Source organism: Pecten maximus, chromosome 4 (genome assembly GCF_902652985.1).
Source record: "Pecten maximus chromosome 4, xPecMax1.1, whole genome shotgun sequence".
In the NCBI taxonomy this organism is placed as follows: domain Eukaryota; kingdom Metazoa; phylum Mollusca; class Bivalvia; order Pectinida; family Pectinidae; genus Pecten; species Pecten maximus.
In genome coordinates, this window is record NC_047018.1 from 40,733,556 (window position 1) to 40,748,698 (window position 15,143).

At 35.7% G+C, this 15,143-nt stretch overlaps 2 protein-coding genes across 5 annotated transcripts in view; one reads left to right on the forward strand and one right to left on the reverse strand.

The window, feature by feature from the left end:
• The window catches only part of LOC117326090, a 28,463-nt gene extending 15,207 nt beyond the window's left edge, over positions 1 to 13,256 (reverse strand). Inside the window, exons 1-2 of one of the 2 annotated variants that reach the window (XM_033882699.1) lie at positions 13,110 to 13,256; positions 5,399 to 7,902 (exon numbers count right to left, since the gene is read on the reverse strand). In XM_033882699.1, the coding sequence (XP_033738590.1) occupies positions 5,399 to 6,508 (1,110 nt within the window). In that variant the 5' untranslated portion in view covers positions 6,509 to 7,902; positions 13,110 to 13,256. Of the gene's footprint in view, positions 1 to 5,398; positions 8,082 to 13,109 lie in introns of those variants that run through there. The other variant, XM_033882700.1, reaches the window with a different exon arrangement.
• LOC117326091 (trafficking protein particle complex subunit 13-like) overlaps positions 1 to 15,143 on the forward strand; it is a 151,421-nt gene that overhangs the window by 35,098 nt on the left and 101,180 nt on the right. The window lies entirely within an intron of this gene.

Below are 15,143 nucleotides of genomic sequence, written 5' to 3' on the forward strand. Positions count from 1 at the left end.
ATATCTAGGAGGAAGCTGAGATAAGTCAATTAGGTCGGAAAAAAATGTCAAGATCTGGATGGAAAGTGGACCCATAGTTCAATAAATTTCCAAATTTCCAATATTGAATTTCAAAAGAGTGTTTAAGCACATGTATATATTCTGAACTGTCACTATTCAAATGAATTAAAATGTGAAAGAAGAAGTCGAGCATAATTGATTGAATTTATATACTTTTGTAAGAAGAATTTAACCTGTTAGGCACATTACATTTATGGTTGAAAGGCCGCATTGAATATATAAGAGAACCGAGTTTAAATAACTATTGAATGTCTTTTGTAAATAAGTCCGTATATCTTTGTGTACTTTTATTTGCTGATGTGAACCTTATGAATTTAAACAACGTATTGTTTGTTGTCATTCAGGTAAATTCTATTAAGCAAATAGTCATGAAAAGAATTGAGCCATTATAAGTCCTAGGTATGAAAGTGGCTAACAAATATTTTTGTTGACTTGTCTTTGAACATTGAAATGTTTCTCGATTCTAAGGTTATTTGATTTTCATTCAGCTTTGAATTAAAAAGTGAACAATTCAACAAGGGACCTATAGAAATCATATTTTGTTAATTTTATGACTAACTCAGTATTCAGAGTAAGGGAATTTGAAAAGTTTGTAGATTTGCCAAATGTTAGGTCTAGCTTTCCCAGTGTGAGGGTTATATGTGAAAACCATATAAATGTAAATTCTATTATTTTATCATAATTGCACAACAAGTTATACCAATTTATATTAATCACGATTGTCGGCCCGGATGGGAGCGGTGTGAAGTGTTTAACTGTGGGAGGAAACTGGAGTACCTGGAGAAAACTTGTATGGTCAGGGAGGTGAGCCCCCATACTTTTTCACGTCCAATTGGGGAATCAAACCCCAGCTGCCCTGGGTGAAAGACAAATGTGTTTTTACTAAGCACCGTTATAGAGTTGATTCCATGCATAGAAGATTCTTCTCTGCAATATGACATATGGCCAAGGCACTGTGTTGTAAAAACTATTAGCTGCTTTTGAAAAATATTCACTTGTCCAATATATTTTATAAAGATTATGAAAACCATCAAATGTTCATAATGTTCAAATTCATAATGGGGTGTGAATGTGTCGGGGGGGGCCGCGGTGGCCGAGTGATTAAGGTGTCCCGACACTTTACCACTAGCCCTCCACCTCTGGGCTGCGAGTTCGAAACCTACATGGGGCAGTTGCCAGGTACTGATCGACCGTTAGGCCGGTGGTTTTTCTCCGGGTACTCTGGCTTTCCTCCACCTCCGAAACCTGGAATGTCCTTAAATGACCCTGGCTGTTAATAAGATATTTAAACAAAACAAACCAAGCCAAACCAGTCCAGTATGAATGTGAATGGTCTTCGGTATGATCACAACCAGTGGAGGACTTGAACATGATGTTTTGGTGACCTCACTATATAATGTCTGACACCTTCAGCAGACAAATGACCACTGTCCAGTACAGCAATGTAACACAGAGGTGTTACCCGTAGATGTACAAGATCCTAAACAGATCAACAGGTCTTTTTCATCTACATCAGTGATACAGTGATTTGTCTGTACGTTGGTGACAGTAAAGTCACCAAAATATCACACTCTACAACCAAAGTACATTCACATGGAATTCATAGTGTCATAAAATCCATCAAAAGGCTTTCAGAAATATCATTTTCTCCTATAATATTTCATAATTATGGCACTGCTGTAGGGGTGACTTTTTTTTTAACTGATTAGAAATGTCAAGTCCGTGTTGGAAAGAAATATCCTAATTACATTGCGAATGCATCCAGTAACCTGTCCCAGTTTCAAAGGCGGAAGAAGAAGTGCTGAAACTGCATGAATAGAGGAAATTTTGGCTTCAAGGACCTGTTGATTAGGAGAGAGAGTCTACTGTATGGAAGTGCTGCCTTGGCATTTATGGCCGTGATGATGGCATTTGAATGTCAGTGAACTAAAAGGTGTAGAGGGATAGGTTTGTGATTATGATGATGTGAGGGTTTCGTCTAGTGGACACTTGTTGTAATTGGTCCTACAGTTATCATAGTATTTTGATATTATGATATTAGGTGCTGAGGTGTGATATTTATAGGCCAGCTGATTACTGCAATGCATTATGCATGCAAGATGACTATGATATATATCATTAGGAAAATATTCCAAATTAAAAGGATTTTTTTATAAATAGATTATTGCAAATACGAGTGATTTGTATGATATATTTAAGTTAATGCTTGAAATTTTTTTTTTTTTTTATGATTCCACTTTCGATATTAGCAATTTACTTAATTGAAATGAATCAAAAGTTTGCACAATTTCTTTGTCTTAATATAGATATTAAAAAAAGTTTAATAATAATCTCCTGTTGGCTCTTCAGATTTATGTAAGATGTCAGAATATATGTCTGTCAATAAGGTTCTTTGGAAATCTCAAGATAAATGATCAACAAAGAAACATATTTACAGTGCATCTGTCAGTATAAATCTTGGTAGCTCCTCCAAACTTCATTATGGACTGGATTTTAATTGTTTTAGAACAGTTCATTTCAATTCTAAGGGTAGAGAAGAGTTGATGAAGCCCTTGTCTGTTGAAGGCATTAGACGGATGGATTAATCAGCGGAAATATAAACAACAGGAAAGAATTTATCATGTCAATTTTTTTTTCACTTTCTTGAAAAAGTTTTTTAACATGGCAACTTCAAAACTTTTTGAAAGGTATACGGTAATTAGTAAATGAATCGTTCAGCATGGATGTTGCTACTGTTAACCTTTAGACATCCAATTTTGTTGCACTGAAGGTTTCAGAACACTGGTCCTCAGTGGTACGGTAAAATAGGAACATCACTCGAATTGTACTCTGTTTCTCCTCATTCAGGAAGTAACTGAGCTGGAAAAGTTCACTTTCTATCTTCTAAGAGGAAGCTTGAGCTTTCCTGATTCAATCTTTATTCCAGAAAAAAAAAACAAAAAACTGTTGAGTAATGGTGGAAAGAGATTATACACACTTTGTAATCTTGAACTCTGAAAACCAGAGGATCATGTAAAATATAGAAGTATTGACATCTCCTGTCCTGGCCAAATTTCCTATATCCTTGTATCTGATGATTCCCAAATGAGGCAGGGTCCTGAATGCCTAGATCCTTATAAGATGTATCATCATTTTGAAGTATAATTTTGCCCTGACTATTCTGACATCCTGTCTAACCTGACCCCCGAGTAATCTGACATCCTGTCAAATCTTACCCCAGATTATTCTTATCCTATCTAAACTGAGCCCCCAATTGTAACATTCTGTCTAATCTGAGCCCTGAGTATTCTGACATCCTATTCTGACATTCTGTCTAAACTGAGCCCTGAGTATTCTGATATCCTGTCTTATCTGACCTCATTGTATTCTGACATCATGATATCCTGTCTAATCTGATAACTTATTAATATTTTTGTTCTTAAGCTAATTAGTTACTGGTTAACAATGCACCTGCATGACAGTCCGCCCCTTTTTCAGTTTTGTCTCACCGACGATAGCCAGTGTTTAGTCAGTGTGTCGTTGTGTTCTGCCTGACCAATGATATTGTATTCCACAGGGTGTCAGATTAGAGAGGTTTTATATTGTACGTACTGTTCAACACAGACATTATACTCTCCTCTGTAAACTCGTATAACATTTTGTCAGGGTATATAATGTCTGCTAGTGGATCCATAATTGGTGGCCATTTTGTTTTTGTGAATTGTGTCAATTTATGCTAAAATTTGGTGACACTGAAGGTATTTTCTGTGACGATTTTTCTATAAGACAGGTTGTTTACCAATGCAGGTTTAACAGAGCTGTACAACCTACCACTTATTGATTATATGATTCCGATTAGAGAGAAGAAATCGTGCTACACAGACGTATGCAAGGGAACTTCGAGCAGTGACAACTATACCTGTATCGCAGACATTACTACTGGATTTTGTTGTGATTTTCCCTTCGAATGTTAAGCATATGTCTTCGTGCATGAAAAATAGTGCTTGGGTTAATTAAAACTCCGCCACAGTCGCTTATCTTCATAATTCTGACTTGGTGTCATCTTTTCCCCTGTTTTGATAATTTGATGTCAACAATATAGCCATCGTTGATTCATGTCTCCAGCAAATTGATGGTAAAGCTGTGATCGAGAATTACTGGCTACGGCTGTCTGCCATATTTTTTTTATCATGGTCCTATATGAGACTAGGTTAGTACATTTTCAGAAATCAATTTTTCAAAGGACAAAAGAAATTTTTAAAAGAAATATTGGGCAATGTTGCAGGATGATACTTAAAGAATATGAATTGATTTTCTCTACAAAAATGAATCTGTTCTAAGGAAGTGCATTGCTTAAAAAACCGGTTTTATGATTGAATGGATATGCGACATGATAACGTATGCCGCTGGTCGATTGGTTAAGTATATGTAATAAGTAAACAATAGAGAATCATTTATCGTTGGATTGAAATGAGTGTTAAATGACCCGTTATGCTAATAAGTTAAATGGTTATATCATCTGTTTTCACGAAGAATCCGTAATGGCGGTGATTTCATTGATATACAAGAATAGAAATATTCAATATTTTATTGATTTTTATGTATAAACTTTCCAAGTGATGTGTTGACTTGTCGTTTTCTGACCTTGTTGGTAGCAAACTATACTGTATTTGTTGCTAATGCTATCATACACACCTGTGTAATATTACTCATTAATGATACTCCCTGTCCGTAATCAACGAAAGAGTTTTTTGATAAATTTGGACCCGACTCTCGTTACGATTGATAATTACTAATAGGTACAAAATATAGATATGATACAATACTCTAACAAACATTATGTTGAATCCAATATTCAATATTAATATTGTCCGGCTGTTATGCCCTTTATATACCCAATGCCCTTACAATAGAAACACTTAAACAAAACATATACTTATAGTCCCTATACTTAACCATACCCTTCATCGGCTATTACATACTTGCACCCTATCTATATATCATGTATGTATGTAATTTCCTTATATTACGAGGCCCAGTCGACAGGTATTCGTGCTGTATAATCATATGTGATGAGACTCGGATTTATATGTATGTAGATGATTTCTTACTTATATATATATAATCATGGGCTTTAGATATAATTGATTTTCTGATTTTTGTCTTTATATGGTATAATCATATATTATGAGACTTAGATTTATATATATGTTGATGAATTGTTACCAATATATATATATATAATCATGGCCTTTAGATACAATTGAGCACTGATATGATATTCTGATTTTTATCTATATATGATATAACCCCGAGATTTATGTTTTGTCATGCTACTTATATCTATATATATACTTACCACAGGCATCAGAAGGAATTGACAACACACACCAATGAGAATGGACATTGGGTATTTGAGTTGACGTTTTAGACTCTCTGTGTCTGTAACACATCCAATTCCGAAGCTGATGAGAATGGCCACCGCGGCGGCTGAACAATCAAAAACAAAGTCTGCCGTTTTTTCTGGCCGTATAGCAGTCATGGCGAGTTTGGCATGGGATAAAGCCCTGTATGCCCCCTCCTTAGCGGTTTGTTCACTGTCGAGATCTAGAAGAGTTATGGACATAGTCACATAACCTATATGCATTGCCTCTACGGTAAAGTTGTACTCCTCATTGAGACGAACATGCATACGAATTTTGTCATATAGATAATCACTGTTGTCATAGAAATTTCTCCGTTTCTTATTTTTATCCCATTTGTATAACTTGGCCACTTTGCCATTGCTGGTTTGAATGACCGCCTGGTACCTACGTCTTGTTACAGGGGCACTGCCATTGCCGTTAGTGGCAGCGTTCTGGACAGAGTCCGCATGGTTTGGTGGCAAAGAAGACCCATTGTTCGTCGCACTAGTATTAGCATTATTATTATCATCATATTGACGTGTCGTCGCACTCCGGCCTGATGTAGTTGTACAGTTGAAGATGATGGTCTGATTAGAATTCACTCGCAGTTCATTGATTGATGGTGGGTTAAGGAAGATCTGGAAGGTTTCATTGACAGCACGAGGGGAGAGGCTGGCCGCCGGAGTTGGGGACACATTGAGGAATGGCTGTTGTGACTGGAATGTGCCTGTAGTAAAATTGCTAGGACTCTTCAGTGCTGCCGATACAGGCAGCAGAGTAGATAGCAGCGAATAGGGGATCTGTGAGGTCATTGTGTTACTTGAGGACTCGTTGGAACTGGACACAGATATTGGCTTTGCTGCCTGTACACTTGACAGATTGGACTGTAATTTTGTTGTTTCTGGGAGGGACTCGCTTCCATTCGTTTTATCACTCTCCCCAACCCCCAGGGGTTTAGGTGTGATTGCAGTAATACCTGGGTTTGAATTGACTAAATTTGGAAAATTTGGGAATATGAAAACAGTGTGGACTAGCGCAATGATAGTCAGATGTTTAGTCGACATGTCTATGCTGACGACTAGCTGTCAGTCACAGGTTGACTAAAGTCTGGTCCTCAGTATCAATACTGCTGCTGCGGCTGCTGGCAATCCGCTCCACTAGCTCCAATTAGAACTTGTCTATACACTCTCCGTTACTCCCTGTCAACTCGCATCAATAATGGCCAGTTTTAATCTCTCTCATGGGAGAACTCTGTAGTCAATTCAATACCACCGGTAACAGGGAATTACATGTAGCGGGGAAGTCGTGACAGTGTGTTATCTCCCTTTAGTGATCACTGATAAAATCAGTGGTTGGCACTATGTATAACCATCGTATAATAAATAAAATCACAGGCGTAGACTTAGAAAATGTCGTAATGTATCCCCAAGTTATCTGCAGCAATCTATAATCAATTTATTTATAAGCACTTGTCGGGACATACGAAGGTATTAAATGGCAGGGCTCTGACACCGTTATATCCAATTATTGACTTGATACACACTCTTTATCCTTGTAAGTAACCGGGCTGGTCATTAATTCACAAAATTGCATTAATTTCATTTGTTCACACCATGGTTCCGTGGCAATACTTGACTAGCTATCACAGAGGTATTTGCTTGCCATTTCCAGTTTGTATCACAGTAATTCATCACATTGGTTTCAACTTTGCATAATTCATCCATAAACGTTGTATTCCTTTAGCACTGGTTTGTATTAAATCACTCCGTAAAAATTTCTTTTAAGAATATAACTTGATGTTCATTCCATTCTCTTTGTTTAATCCATGGAAAAATATTGTCGTTGCACGCACAGTTTCATCCATTATAATGAAGACTTCCCGAATTTTGCGTAAATATATTAAAAGTAATTTCCTTCCAGCATGTTGCATATATTGGTAAGATAATCATTAATTTGCTGTAGGCTCAAAGATTCATTAAAGAAAAAAATCTTGTAATCAGTTGAATTGAGGCTACATATATGACCTACAGCAAATTGAAAAAACTGTCAATTAATTATAAGGAAAAATATCCTGGGCGTGTGCTCAAGTCACATTCAGATATTCCTTGAGAAAGTAGCTGAGAAAGTTGTCAGACTTGAATGAAATGAATGTAGTCCAGTAGCTGAAAGACTTTCGTTGTTCCATACATTTGGGCCATAGTATGCCTCATACCTACTGCTTAAATCATTTCATACAAACAATATGCTTTCATTCCAGTATGAGATTGGTACATTCCTTTTAAATCACACACACTATTTGTTGACATTTCTGTTGACATATAACTGTATTTTGCATGTAATCAGTTGTTTTGTCCTCGTTGGTTGACATGTTTGCGATGTCCAATGGTCCATGGTCAGAATGAAGCATCACAGCCTTACATCCAATGGAGTATGTAAATTCCTGGACTCAGGTCAGAGTCTGCAATGAAACAAAATCACATTTTAAAGGATACTTTGTTTGTAAAACTTCTGATCTGCAAATACAGACCTAAGGTAGACACTTTAAACGGTTAACAAGAGATATAAACTGCTACACATAATTGTTTAAAATGTTGAAGGTAGAATTAGCTAGCGATACCCTATACCACCTCATTATTGGTAAATAGTTATACCTCTGAGGTTGTGTGTTTGTATTATTGATTCCTGTGAGATCTCGATGGGGAACCTGTCTTTGGGGTTGGATCAAGTCATTGACTCAGTCTATCGGCCATACCACAGGCTTTCATCAGCCACTTAAGGAGGTATGCTACCTTGGAATTATATCTGTGTTAGAGTTACTTCCCTTGAATAAATGAAGTGCACTGTAAAGTAGTGTGCAAATGTTATTGGATCTGATTTTGACTCTTCAAAATATTTTTTATACTAGAGTTGATAGGGTGTAACTTGTCTCAGAATTGATGGTGTAATACTTTTACACTGCTTTGATGGTCTAAACCTTTACATTGATTTTATGGTGTAATGATTTTACACTGATTTGATGGTGTAATAATTTTACACTGATTTGATGGTGTATTAATTTTACACTGATTTGATGGTGTATTGACTTGACTCTGATTTTATGGTGTAATAATTTTACATTGATTTTATGGTGTAATGATTTTACACTGATTTGATGGTTTATTAATTTTACACTGATTTCATGGTGATTTGACTCTGATTTGATGGTGTAATTCTTTTCAGCTGATGGTAGGTCCTGAGAAACTGTATAAGTGATATATTTACTGATTATATTTCACTTGATACTAATTTGCTAAACTTTAATTTGAAACACTTTTGATCATCTGAAACTGGAAGAAAGAATCAGTCACAAATTATTATAGAATATAATGTGATAAACATTTCAATAACAAATAAAGTTTTTGATTTCAGGAGAAATAATTTTATGTCATCTTTATACAACTGCATGGTCCTTAATTATGATCCAATACTGTTGTTTTCTCAAAGGGGGGATTTAAAATATATCTTGAAAAAAATGTATGTTTAATATAAATATATATTAGAAATTAACATTATTTTATCAAATTGATATTGTGATTCCATTATCATTAAATTCCTTTTCCATTAGAACACCTTTAACACAACAGGTGGCCACGAATCGTAACACTATGTGTTGTATTAGAATATCTGTACCACATGCTTGGTTCAAATAAATTTTGGTGAGTAGTATGATGGCTGAACCCGAATCTGCCCCACCTAGACACAATGAAGGCTGTCCTTGATCAGCGTATTACTACATCTTCTCTCCCTGACCTATAAACCAGAGGTATGAGGTGATGGATACTCCGTCTGGCTGCCTGTACACCAATCATTAGCCTGATCAGAGAATATACTTTTTTCCCCGTTTCTTATGTTTCCGTGTTTTATCAGGCTGTTAGACATTCCTTTCTGTCTAGTAGTGCTTAGTGTACTCCACATTCAAAGGCTACCTGGTTATGTATACAATACTCCTACAATATACAACTATCACTCAGCCAGAATGTACCTATAACTCTTTGTCTGTATGTAGTAGGAGTGGAAAAATGCACGGCCAGACCGGGGTTCGAACCTTATATGAAATATTTTACCCTTCCTAAGAAGTTTTACTTTTCCTTAAAGAGAGATTTCTTAAGGAATAGAACTCTATTTGAAAAAAATATATATCTTTCTTCTAAAGGAATTCAACATAATGGCTATTTTGATCTGAAAATAAACTTTCAGAAGAATGATAGACTTTACTGTTTAAAAGAAACAGATCTGCAGTGGTCTTTTCTGATATAAATGCTTCCAAAACTTTGTTTTATATTACCTAAGCTATGGAAGCTATAAAGGAATCTGAAACAAACATTTAAGCTGAAGGCTTACCTGAAGTGGACACTTTGAAAAGAATTTTACCATATCAGAAATACCTATTCATAAGCTTCCAAAGGAACTGGGCCTTATCTGAAATATACACTTCCAAAGCAACTGGGCCTTATCTGAAATATACACTTCCAAAGCAACTGGGCCTTATCTGAAATATACACTTCCAAAGGAGTTGGAACTTCCATGAAACATCAGCACTTCTAAAAGAATTTTATCTGAAGAAATACACTTCCAAAGGAATTTAACTTACACTTCCAAAGGAATTTAACTTTCCAGAAATTCAACAATTCAAATTGAATTTAATATTATCTGAAAAAATACACTTCCAGAGGAGTAGGAACTTTCCTTAAACTCAACAATTCCAAAGGAATGGAATCTTATCACCTGTTAATGCACTTCCAAAAGACTTCCCTGAAATGAAATGTTGACTGTTCCTGTATTTAAGGTCCCAAAGGAGTCATACCTATCAGACACAAGTATTTAAGGTCCCAAAGGAGTTGGAATTTTCCTGAAATATTAAAACTTCAAAAGGAATCAGATGTTATTTGAGATACGAGGACACACTTTAATATACAATGAAAAGCGATACTGAATTGAAGGCTTCCAAAGACATTCTTCCTAGAATAAACATAAACCATTTCTATTGCAGTAAACCATTATCTTATATAAACAGCTCAGATCGAATGAGACTTTATGTCAACGTCAGAATTACTCTAGAAAGTATTATTGCTAACCCACGCCTCTAGAAAGGCTGTCTCCTGCTTCCTTTGTATAGGTATATATTGCCTTAACAATAATACCATTCTTTAGTAATCTTCAAAGACTCTATTTATAACATTCCAAGAGCCTCCCCCACTCCTGTATATATCCAGTACTTATGTCGGCCTTAGAGTTGATGTTGCTGTGCATTGGGCAGGTATTACAGGTGAACTATGTATATATATATATATATATATAAGTAAAATAAAAAAACCAACTCTCCGTTAGCGCTTTCGTCGCGTCATGGCGACTCTTCAGGTGTAATGAAAGGGTTTATTTGTGACGTCATCACTGTGTGCCATGGCATTTCTATATATGCATTACACCTGAAGAGCTTGCTCTCAAAGCATGTGAAAGCGCTTGTGATTTTCTGGTTTGTGTTTTTTATTATTATTACTATGTATATCCATCACAAGGACATAATATACTTTTAATTATATATATATATACATATATTGAGCACAACACATTGCATATTTGTACCTTTGAATGTGATCAGATAGTGATTGGGTGGTCGGGTAGCACAGTGGTTTGGTTTGTTTGGTTTGTTTTTGTTTAACGTCCTATTAACAGCCAGGGTCATTTAAGGACGTGCCAGGTTTTGGAGGTGGAGGAAAGCCGGAGAACCCGGAGAAAAGCCACTGGCCTACAGTCAGTACCAGGTAACTGCCCCACGTAGGTTTCGAACTCGCAACCCAGAGGTGGAGGGCTAGTGATAAAGTGTCGGGACACCTTAACCTCTCGGCCACCACGGCCCCTAGCACAGTGGTAACACACTTGCCTTTCACCTAGGGATTTGACTCCTCAATCGGAGGTGAAAAAATATGTATGGGTCACCTGCCTGACCATGTGGGTTTTCCCCAGGTTGGTTTGGTTAATTTTGTTTAATGTCCTATTAACAGCTAGGGTCATTTAAGGACATGCCTAGTTTTGGAGGTGGAGGAAAACCGGAGAAAAACCGTAGGTCAGTACCAGGCAACTGTCCCACGTGGGTTTTTAATTTGGGTTGTTAAAACACTTTAAATATAAGCACCGATGTTTAAACAAATAATGGGACATATATTGATATAATGTTCATGTTACATGCATTTGATTTTAATTGAGCCTACATGTGAGAATGTTCATTTTAAGTATTTGTGCAAATATTGTATATTCAAGCAAAATTTATATATTTCAAAAAGAAAAATAAATAAAAAAATTAAAAAAAAGGAAAAGATCAATTTTTGGATTTGAGAACAGGTTAATTGTATTCGCAGCAAAAAATTGCAATGAACTTTTTTGGGTTTTATACTGCATACCCCTATCAACCATCATTGATCACAGATTACCGTTCACTGGGTAATAGTATTTGGGATTTAAACCAATCTCTAATTATCAAAGCTGGGCTAGTAGTAATTGCACAAAATGTATAAAAAATACAAAATCTCTTTTTTTTCTGTAAAAAATGAGGCTTAATAGTATTTTATGATCTTTTGATTACCATATCTATCCTGCAAGAAGACCAGGGGCCACCATATAATATTATGTCTGTCTCAATTGGAAAGGACAGTCATTCATTGGGCTAATTATAGGACAGTGGAACAAACACAATCCCAATATATAGATATGAATGGGATTATAAACATGGTGTATGTTACTTGTTGTCTTCCTTCCAATCAAAGTTAAAGAGTGTGAATGTTCTGGCCTTCAAAATTAAATCTGAGATTATGAGGTTTAAAAAACTTGCTAACTGGAAATACCTATTCTATTTTTATGTACAGTCTAGTACAACACCTATTCTATTTTTAGAATGGGTCTGTATCAGATTAGTGAAATGGTTTTACAACTCACTAAGAATTTTGAATTATAGCGGCTCATTTTCAAAATTCATATTACAACTTGATATAAATAGTCACAGATTTTTTGTTGGTATTCAAATTTTAACTAATTATTTTTAAAACCAATTAGAAAATCATTGTTCTAAAATTATAAAACATCACATTGAATTGATCACAGTGTCAGCGTTTTGAGTTCCTCTCCGAGTCTACGACAAATTGGGTTGAGCTCAGTTTTACATACTAAATTGATGGGAATGTAATACAAAATCAGAATTTCAAATACACTATAGAAAATAGGAAAATATATTCTTCCTGTAAAGTTGTCATATACTGACAAAGACTATTTCTACACCACAAACTTGCATGTTGAGACATGTTTTGGAGTCAAGAAAAAAGTTGGCTAAAAATTTTGAGCAATATTTTTTTTCTTTTATTCAATTTTTTTTTTTTTTCTAGAACAACTAATGTCTCTACTCTGATTTCTATGAAAGGTTCGGTTTTAACTATTTGTATTTTACTATTATTAATGATATGGTTATTTTGAATGATGACTTGATGAACTTTCCAGGAAAACAACCTAGAACTATTGAACTATAGTTAATTTATATGCTAACTATCATAAAAAGCTATGTGTTAAATACCTCGTAGATATCGATCAGGATTCCTAAGTGTAAATTATAGATTAAATGATTAGATGTAGAAGACCTACCTGTGCCAGCGTTGTAAATATCACCTGTAAATAGATGTCCAGGTAAACCAGTTTTATCTCCTATAACAAGATTAAAAGTAAGCCAGTCCTGGGCTGCACTGAAGCACACCATGGTAGTAAGACTATGTTGGAATCTGTTGGCCGAACCTTTGGTGTAATGGGGGAACTTGGGGCTGCTCAGTCAAGACTAGTACAAGTGGTAAATGTTCCAAAATTTTGCCTAGCCAATATTGATTTACCCGATCACATTCGATACAAAATCATACAGCTATACTTTCTTACAAACTAAATGTGCTTTACTTATTTTGTAAGATTGAAATTAAAATCTCGTTATTAGGTCCATTATATATCTGATTATTTTTTGGTATGTACAAGTTTTTAGAAAGTGTCTATCGAAATTCAAGAATAGCTGTGGTAATAATTGGATATTAGTTTCATGCCAGCAGGATATAGTTTTGTTCTGACCAGGTGTTTAAAATGCAGCACATCTCAGAAGCAATACAGGTTGTCTGGACAGGCTCTAAAGGACACCCTTTCCACCAGGGGGCGCTGTTCTGATAACTCTCCGACACATTTTACAAACGACCTCTAAACGTGTTGATTAGACACATATGGAACATTAATTATGTACTTTTTGAGGGGAGAAAAAAAAACTGTTAATAGAAACCAAAATCCTTAGGCTTACATTATTTGTCAGCAAGATATCATCAAAGCGGGAGTGTGGACAGGGACAGGCCATGTTTATTTTGCCATGTGGTATATGTAGTATATATGATACTTCGTATGACTGGGATGAATTTACATTTTCTTCGTCAGTCATGAGCATTGAGTAGAATCTTTTTCATCTTAAGTCGCTGAATCCTCACCCCCACACACACTAGTTCTGGCTGTTTGGATGTCTGGTTAGTTTATAAGTGAACCCTTCACTACACGAGGCTGCACACTTAGAATTATTGGTTAGATGTTAAAGAGAATACTCCTTGCCACACACAACACTTGCTCTTAAGCCTGTGTAGTTAGCTTGAATGCTGTTTACACTTTTAAGTTTGGTTGATGGCTGGGTTTATCGCCTCATGAATAGCAAGGGTCAATTTGAGGTAGGATCTCCTTGTAGTAGCTGGTGGCTACCTCACTACACAACATGCCTGTCACATTCTATGAGATCTAGAGCATTTTGGACAAAATATTGTTCCCATGGACACAGCCACAAAGAATGGTTTGTGATCACAAATTACTGAGAGACATAATCTACCCCAGGTACGGATTGAACAATTCACATACCACATAAAATTTGATGTTTTTTGTGGAAAACTGGTTACGAAAAGTAATGCCTCATATTTTTATTACTGCTTGCATTGATAAAATCTAACATGGAACTTTCCTGACATGTCCTTTATCATCTAATGTTATACAGGAAACAAAAGCTCATCAATTTTGGATCAGTTCCACCGACATATTATAATTTCATAATGAGTTTTAACCATTACACTTGAAATACGGTAAACCTCCGGTTAGTTCGAACAAAATTAAATAAATATTGTCGGTCCTGTTCGAACTGTTCGAAATTATATGCTGAGAAATTAAACCTAAGTTCGAACTATCCGAGTCTAAATCGTTAAAATGACGAACGTTCGAACTATCCGAGTCGACATCATGGCGGACTGTCAAGCCTGCAGGGTATACGTAGTTACTGTAGCTTGAACGTTAGCTGGCCACAAACAATCTAATTTTCCCATTCTTATTTTACACAGTCTGTTTATTTTTCCATTAACTTATCATTCTTTCTTCATATTTTATGCAAAACACACGACCATAGATGCAGTAAAACACCGCGGCTCCACCCCGGTAATATTTAGTCAATTTATGTACCAATGTCACTGTTAATTTTCCGAGGTGAATTAACAACATCACAAAAATACCATTAGTGTTCCAAGACATTCATTAACGAGTCTCTTTAATGCATAACCACCGAAGCCCGAAGTGATGTGCCAATGTTTTTTGTCGGACGATTAATGCATAACTGTTGTTCAAACA